This window comes from Zea mays, chromosome 5, assembly GCF_902167145.1.
Source record: "Zea mays cultivar B73 chromosome 5, Zm-B73-REFERENCE-NAM-5.0, whole genome shotgun sequence".
Lineage (NCBI taxonomy): Eukaryota > Viridiplantae > Streptophyta > Magnoliopsida > Poales > Poaceae > Zea > Zea mays.
The window spans coordinates 183,087,836-183,096,582 of NC_050100.1; the positions used below are offsets into that span (position 1 = coordinate 183,087,836).

An 8,747-nucleotide genomic window follows, 5' to 3' on the forward strand; every position below is an offset into this window, starting at 1 on the left:
AGCAGCCTAGTGATCGAGGGGCGGAGCGATGATCACCGGGACCATAGGGGGTTGTGCGTAGCTTTCTGGAGCACAGGGTCGATCGTGAAGCCAGAGATTTCTCGCCGAAGGCGAGCACAGCCACATAGCCATGACTTCTCGCGGGCAGAAGGGGTTCCACACTGCAAAACTTTGTGAGTATCAGTCTTATAGGTTCGTCGTGGTCTACGCTTTGTGTATCACTTGTCCGTATTTGATTTTAGTTCCTGAGCGACGTTTCGCTAGTCATCGACGTGATCGCCGCCGTAGAGCTATGGCGTCGTCACGGTGGCGTGTTCGTCGTACGCAATTGTTTTTAGGTAGAAGATGGACACACCTAGATCACATATATTATGTCTATTTACCCAATAGTTTTTATATGATCCCGATCTAAACAAACAGATCACGTCAGGTCACCTATTTATGTACAGCCCTACTAATTTATTAAAAATACGATATCTTCTAGGTCAGATAATTCGTTTTAATCTATTCAAGTTGTGTTAGGTTCATATCAATTTTTGCGTATGTGGTAATAATATTATTTTAATTATGCCACATGGTTTAATTAATTAATTACTTATTTAATTAATGTTAATTAGCTAGATAATTTAGTTAAACTAATTTGCAGTTCTAACCTACGTATTTTATAAATAATTGTTAATAAATTAATATCGACTCAAATATTTTAATTTAATACCTATTTAGTTTAAATGCAATATCTGTTAGATCATATCTATTAGATTTATTGTGCCTAAACTATCGTTTTATCCATAAATTCTTTGTTTTAGCTCTGATTTTACTGGTTCTCGAACCTCGATCTCGTAGCAACGCGTAGATTATTATTACATAATTTATACTTATGTTTGGTGTAATGTTAATTTTGCCTATACAATGTTTGTATTGCTACGACTAGAGCGAGGTCACGTGACATCTAAAGAGCAAGTTGGTACCTGGAACCTCAAGTCCCAGGCAAGTTGTGCCCTTGTCCACTTTGTACCCAATAATGTTCTTTATAATCATTTACCATGCATAGGTTTAATTTTGATGGGACCCAATAGGTCACCCTAGTCTGTTTATCCTGAATACCTTGTTTACCCCTGAATCACTTGGGTAGTTCTGCTACTGCTTTATATGGTTTTGGGTTAATATTTCATTATATCTATGTTCCAGTTATGTTGTTATTTCATTTATGTCCATGACAAGATCATTAAATGTTAATTGGAACATAGAGCTTAACTTGAGAAACACGTGCCACCACAAGGGTTTAATGGGACGCCCTTGGCTGACTAATTAGGAAAGCTAGTGGAGGACTACCTTACCCGAAAGGGGCAAGGGCAGTAGGGGAGTGGTCAGTGTAGGGAGGCCCTCGGGAGGATTTTTGCTGCGATGGCGGTCCTGCAAGGGATTCCTGCATTGGAGCTTCCTATAAACTGTAGCGGGTTTTCTGAAGCTAGTGGAACTTTGTAAAGGCCTCGTAGTGTTACCCTGCCTCGCCTCCTCGGTAGAGGTGTATGGGAAGTCGCGATCCCTTGGCAGATGGGTAACATGACTTGTGGGTAAAGGGTACCACCTCTGCAGAGTGTAAAACTGGTATACTAGCCGAGCTCACGGTCATGAGCAGCTCAGGACTCTCTGATGATTAAATTATGGAACTTAAATTCAATTTGTCATATGCATTGCATTGCAGGTGATGTTGTTACTTTGCTCTACTACTTAATTGGGTTGGTATTTACTTATACTTAGTAACTGCTAATAAAATTTTGACCAACTTTAAAAGCAATGCTCAGCTCTAACCATCTTCTTTGGTAAGCCTTACACTTCACGTGAGCTCCCACCTTTGGCGAGTTCATGCACATTATTCCCCACAACTTGTTGAGCGATGAACGTATGTGAGCTCACTCTTGCTGTCTCACATACACCACAGGTCAAGACCAGGTACTGCAGGATGATGCTCATGGAGGATGTTGCGATGAGTTCGTGAGTGGTCTAGGTCGTCGTCTCCCAGTCAACTTTGGGTTGCTGGACCGTTGTCTCCTTATAATGTAATTATTTATTTTGTATAGAACTCCTGTTATATATAAAGATGTGACATTCGATCCTGTGCCACTTTACATCATATGTGTGAGACTTGGTCCCAGCATACCTGGTGTTTATGTTAGCGCCCGGGTTTTGGACCCCTAAAATCCGGGTGTTACAGACCAATATGGCCGCTGATGACCAGCCGAGTAGTCTGGGCACTGAACTGTGCACCGGACTGTCCAGTGAGGCCTAGACTGGCCCAAATTTGGCCAAACTTAGCCAAACTTCTTTTTATTTAAAGTTGCTCGTCTTGATGAGTTTTCTAGCACTTAAACAAAATATGATTGGTACCTAAAATAATTGAATAAATGCTAGAAGCATACATTTTTCAATTGGAACCATATGGGTTTGTGGTATGCCCATTCTCGAGCTCACTCAAACACCTATGCTCATGCTCATACAAGATGATATTAGTCCACAAATAATATGTTGAGTATTTAATCATCAAAACTAAATAGAAATGGCCCAAGGGCACATTTCCCTTTCATATATGGATCTCATTCAAACACAAGGCCTAAACCTAGAGGAAGCATTATAAGCCATGGTCTAACTAACCTAAACACATTGCAAAAGAACCTACGCTAACTATCGAGTGATTCTTTGAGTACTTAGGTGTCTAGAACTACTAGAGATGTTCCTTAAATCAATTGATATTGTCGGGTACGTAAGGACGTGGTACCCTAACTAAGCTCGTAATCTCATTATCAAACAAGTCATCCATTGAGCAAGCCGGTGAGGCGGAGCGGGCGACCAAAGTCCCCGTCGAGCAAATCAGCGAGGCGGGGCTGCTGACCAAGCCCCACCGAGGAGGCCAACTAGGCGAAGCGGCCGAACAAGTCCCCGTCGAGCAAGTTTGCGAGGTGAAGCTACCAATCAAGTCTTTGTGCCCATGAGGTGGAGACATGAGCCCAGTGATGCGAACCAGTGCCCATCACAACAAGACGCGTCATCACCACGCCACACCCTGAACGTGCGCACACTACACAAGACAAGTCCTAGGGAGACCTTAGTATAGGAGTCTCAACAGTAGCTCGCACATCGAAAAAGACGAGACAATACACCATACCAAGCGTATGTATCGCATACGATGGGAGGAGATACAGGGCGTACAACAGATGGAACCACGCCACGTACGATCGCATCCCGGGACAGACTCGCGAGACCCGCCACATACTACCACCAGGACGTCAGCAACAAACTCGCTATAGGAACTGGCATGAGGGACATCACCATATCAAGGGTACGTCCACCCAGAGGAAAGGGGACCCAATTCGTTAGACCATATGTTGAGTGCCCATTAAACCATGATCTAGAGTCCGACGTTTCACAATGACTACTATGTTAGCACTAGTCGTTGTCGGTCATTGAGGCGTGCCTTCATATCATTTAGTCTGACACTAGTCGTCGGACCAGTTCAATGACTCTTTCTCCTCACATGAACATTTCTTGTGACCACTGGACTCCATCTTCGGTGGTCTGACGCCCTTGCACATGCTCACTCTGATGCTCCTTCGAGCATGAACATTGGGACCGTATGGTCCATCACCTAATTTACTATGAGTTTGATGGTCTGGCGCTCTTATGAGCATGTACAATGGAACCATATGATCTGACGCGTTCTCTACTACTAGTCCGACGCTCGTGTTGAATGTCCATTAGGGTTTACTTCATCTGTATGGTCGAACATCCCCTAAGGGTGGTCCAACGCATGTAAAAACACTTTTTCTTTGTTTCTTTGTGATATTGATATGAACTTAGTTTCTCCTTATGTCTTGGACCCTTGTCCTTATAAATCTTCAACATATATTTTTAATGTTTTGCTTAAGATGTTAATAATCTAGATGATCATATTGCCTTAATTTTGCCTTAATTGAAGTGCACCTCGTATCTTTTAAACTATATCTATAAACACTAACAAGTAATGTTAGTCCATGTACCATGCTGTCTATCAAACACTAAGGTGGTGTTTGGTTCGACAAAATGTAACGTAAATGGTTTATATGGGGTAATAGATACCAATATTGTTGTTTGATTGAGCTCTTTCTAGTATTACTAGGTACTACTATCTAATCCAATTATAACTAGTAACCATTACCGCCGGTAAGAGATACCATTACTATTCCCTTAACAAGGTCTGAACCAAACAGCACCTAAAATATCTAATAAACACTATCAAGTAATGTTAATCAACATGGACCATATGCTCATCAAACACTAAAACTTTACTTTAAATGAAGCTCGATCTATTTTCCTTACAAAACCATTGCTGAAATGAAGTACATAGTATACATATGGAACACGGCTATGGCTATCACATTGATATCTTGAGGTTTGAACTGTGATCGCGCTTCCCCATGATTCTCAGCTACCAATCACATAAGTGATATAACACTTGGCACTACATCCACTAGAAGCAAACAAGAGAGAATGTCATATGGGCATAAGTTATCACTAAAATCCGATTTTATGTAAAATAAACGTAGGCCTTGTCATACAAAACTTCCACAACATAGACACTGCCACACAGGTAAACAAAATCTGCGCTTGCTGACAGGAGTTGCGGGTGCTTCACGACATTGACAGGGTCGATCAAAGCCTACTCCCCTTTCCAGAGCTCAGCAAACTCATCAGGCTCCAGCGTGTTCTCCATCTCGTGCATCTTCCTCCTCACCTTGGCCTTCACCTTCTTGGCATATTTGCCTGCCTTCTGCCTCTTCTCTAGTGCACGGATCTGAAGGAACAAAAAAAGGTGTGTCAGATGTGAGTATCAGAAACGTTGAACATGGTACAAAATGATTTGTTCTAGTTGGAAAATATCACATGTAGAATATTAAGGCCCTGTTTGTTTCCTTCCAAGATTATATAATCTAGCTTATGAATTATATAAGCACCTAACGACCTGCTTATGGATTATTATAATCTAGGTATCTAGATTATATAATCCATCTAATAATCTGTGTTGTTTGTTTGTCCATTAACTTATTTAAGCTGAATTATATAATCTAGAGGGTAAACAAACAAGGCCTAAGTCCTCAAACAAACACCACTGACAGACGTGCAAATTATTTAGGTTACAACGAACTACACACTGCTGTGAACTTGAAGCAAGTCCGCCAATCATAACGCCCCTGTTTGGATCACCAGACTAAAGTTTAGGGCCTGTTTGGATGTTGTCCACAGGTGGCCATGCCGCAAGTTCAGCACGCCCGAGTTACTTAGGCAGCCGTTTGCTTTCCAGCCAGATTTTCGGTGTGCCAAACTTGTTCAGCTGTTCCTTTAGTTCATTTGATGCTGTTTCTTGCCAAAATTCTGGCGTCAAGAAAGAGGGCCACACTTTGGGTGCCGCCAAAACCTGGGTGTAGCTAACTCTGGAAAAGAAGCAAACATGCTAGTAGTCCGTCCTTGGATAATAGGTTAAACATGGACTAATTAAATATTTCTTTTTTTTCTAATGAATTCTACTCATCAATTAGCCTCTAATAGTTTTTGTTAGACCATAATTAGTTCATGTTTAGTTTAGTCCATCCAAACACCCCTTAAGTAAATGTTTTCCATTCTTATTTCCAACTCCAGGAAAACAGGACAGCACAGTGTTGTATACCACAGTGCGCAATTCATCCAAAATATTTAGTGGTACTGTGCAATGTGGTCTACTGTATACTGAACTCGCAAGCATAATTCTCAATGCCTTAACGACGATGTTAGTGCCAAATTTAGCTCAAATCTCGTTCTCAATGCCTTAAAGATGATGTTGGTGACTTGGTGCCACGTTCAGCTCAAATCTTGTTCTTGGATAGTTCCAACACTCGATTCACCGTGACTTAAGTGTTCCGTTTCTGTCTTCCATGGGAGGAATTGTGCTTTATCACCTGCTCCCATTTTTTCTAACTCTTTTTAAAAACTTAAAACTGAAGAGATTAAATAACACAGTATCAACTAGCCCTTGATGAGAAGTAATTATCTGGGTTGCCTTTAGAGTATAGCACTAACACCTACAAATATATTCAAACTTATGAACAGTACAGGACAACAGAACAACGGATTATCACACCTGATTGGGGGAAATGTAGTATGGGTTCTCATACCATGTAGGACCACCAAAACTACCACCAAATATTTTGATTGGATTCAAACAGAACCTGGGGCCAACCTATATAGAGCAATCCAAGCACAAATTATTATTTAGACAAAACTAGGAAGCACATAAAGTATCCATATAGAAGCTCAATGCAATTACCTCAATAAGTGTCATTTTATCCATACCACCTTTATCAACTTTATCAATCTCATTGTGGGGAACAGAAATCTGTCAAAATAAGTTGGTTTCTAAAATTCAAATGGTGCTAAGACATGAACTTTGCATTGCACAAAAAAAATGAACCTAATCCAAATAAAAATTCATTCTGAAAAATGGGAGATAGATCACCTGGTAGTTTCGAAACCAAACATGGCCATCCACAATGGAGAAGACAAATACATGGTCATGGAAAGGTTTTGCTTTACGGTGATCTTTAGGAGTAGCAAATATCTGCACAAGTACAGGTAATGGTTTCACGATCATGTTTTGCAAGAATCTTCTAGTTCGTAAGAACTTATTTGTCCCATAAGCAGATGAACATGAAAGTTCACATACATCATCAACAAAAGTTGGTTTGATAGTATAATAAGCAGTATTAACTTCATATACACCCATCTTTTTGTTATACAGTGCAGTGGAAATGCAAGATTAGATAGCAGCATGCATGATGTTATTATGTTCTTATCGTTTCCAAAAAAGAAAGAACTAGAGCCAACATATGATAACCTTCAGTAGTTCAGTGCATGTGGATTAAAATCCAGCAAAAAAGCTAATACAATTTCATTTTTGAAAATTTCGACATTTACCACTGCGTCAAACACCAGTCTGCTCTTTTACCACAGGGTGTCGCAATGACAAGTGGGTCTTGGTCCATCTGTCATTGACACATTCCAGTGCTAAAATAGCAAGGTGGAGTCTGACCCTGTTGTATGTTTGCAAAATCCTCTTAGATTTTTATCATTAGAAAACCAAGTTGTTTCTATAACAAAGAGAAAACGACACATGCAAATCTGGATAACTGGATAGATCAGGGCAGTTCATCAACATCTTAAAAAATGATTAGCAACATGTAGGTACAGCATAACATGTGAAAACAATTACATACATGAGTTATAATTTCCTTCACAAGCTTCCAATGAGGTTGCTCATCAAAATTTGTAGAAAATGTAAGAAGTGGCCGTGACCCTTTCAGATGGTTACCCGTAAGCTTCAACTCCTCCATGGTGTGAACTACATCATCACATCGTGATTAATCATTAAGTCACGACAAAAGCATACAAATTATAAACTGGAGTGCATAAGACAGCCACAGTGTAAGTATTATTCATACCAGCATTAACTAGAAATTTCACTGATGGTCCTCCAGGAGACTTCACCATCCAAAGGTAAAGATCCTTCTGTTTTCGGCACTGTAATACATGAAGGAAAAAACTTTCAATGTTAACAGAACTGTAATAAATGTAAGCAAAAAAGACCATGTCAATGGTAACAAGATTTCCACCATGGGGTGGAAGCATAGTAGAAGAGCCATACCTCGAAGAAGAGACAACTGGAGCAGCTCCTGAGCTCGAGCATCTCGTTGAGAGCGTTCCCCTTGCTCTGCTTCGACTCGACCTTGCTGTCCTTCTTCGCGTGCGGGAGCATCGACAACACGTCCTGCATCAGATGACGATACCTACGTCGAGCACGCACGAGTGAATGGAATCATCCTCATACACCACAGGAAACGAGGCACGACACTGCATGAGGGGAAAAAAAGGGAGCACTCACCTGTACGTGATGCGGCGGGAGCAGGTGATGAGTACCTTCTCCCTGTTCCTAAACGGCGCCACCGCGGCCCTGGAGGCCGCGGAGTCAGGCACGGCGTCGGGGGCCGGATCCTTGAAGCCGAAGAGCGTGCGCTCCGGGCGCGCCGGTGCGGAGTCGTCTGGCTTCTCTGCGCCGGCCGTCTCTGCCTGGGCGTCGGTGTGCTTCCGCTTCTTCGCCATGGCACTAGGTGCGCTTCCGCGTGGGCTCGAAAGCGCCGCCGCGGCGGCGAACTGTCAGTGCCTGAAGGGAGCACCGGAGCAGGCGCGGGGAGGCGAGCACGACGGTGAGCTAGGGTTTAACTGTTAAACTCGGCCGCTAGACAGAGAGAGACGCGCCAAGTAGGCCTGATAGGCCAGGATAGCCTAGCAGTGCTTATCATCCATCACAGGCCAGGCCGAGACGGTCGTGTAAGTAGGTAGGCCAGCCCATTATTCATAGGGGCTGTTTTGGTTCATCTTTTTTCTGACCAGCTTTTCTGAAAATTTAGCTGGGGGAGAATCTGAATATCATTACGATTACATATGGAGAAAAATAAAGTTGTTCATAGGGCTCAGGATCTAGAAAGTGACGGATTTCTACTATTACAATGACTCAACCGATTATGTGTTTATGTTGATTTTGGATGGTTTTTGCCCCAACAAATTTTATAGAAGCTGGTTGAAAAGCTAAGCGTTTGGCAGTCCGCAACAGCTTTTGGTGGCCAGAAGCTGTCAGAAACCGAAACAAACAGGGCCATAGACTCTTATTCATAAGTTGTTTGCGG

At 42.0% G+C, this 8,747-nt stretch overlaps 1 protein-coding gene across 2 annotated transcripts; it reads right to left on the reverse strand.

Moving 5' to 3' along the window:
- Positions 1-4,298: 4,298 nt before the first annotated feature.
- Positions 4,299-8,380, reverse strand: LOC100216595 (uncharacterized). 2 transcript variants are annotated; one of them, XM_020553103.2, is made up of 8 exons: positions 7,946-8,380; positions 7,709-7,850; positions 7,506-7,584; positions 7,281-7,405; positions 6,524-6,625; positions 6,335-6,403; positions 6,183-6,247; positions 4,299-4,828 (listed from the first exon to the last, which is right to left on the reverse strand). In XM_020553103.2, coding segments are annotated over exons 1-8 (801 nt in total). In that variant the 5' UTR covers positions 8,164-8,380; the 3' UTR covers positions 4,299-4,827. The 2 variants fall into 2 exon arrangements, with proteins under 2 accessions (XP_020408692.1, NP_001136481.1); NM_001143009.1 differs by having other exon boundaries at positions 4,300-4,828; positions 6,149-6,247; positions 7,946-8,320.
- Positions 8,381-8,747: the final 367 nt, after the last annotated feature.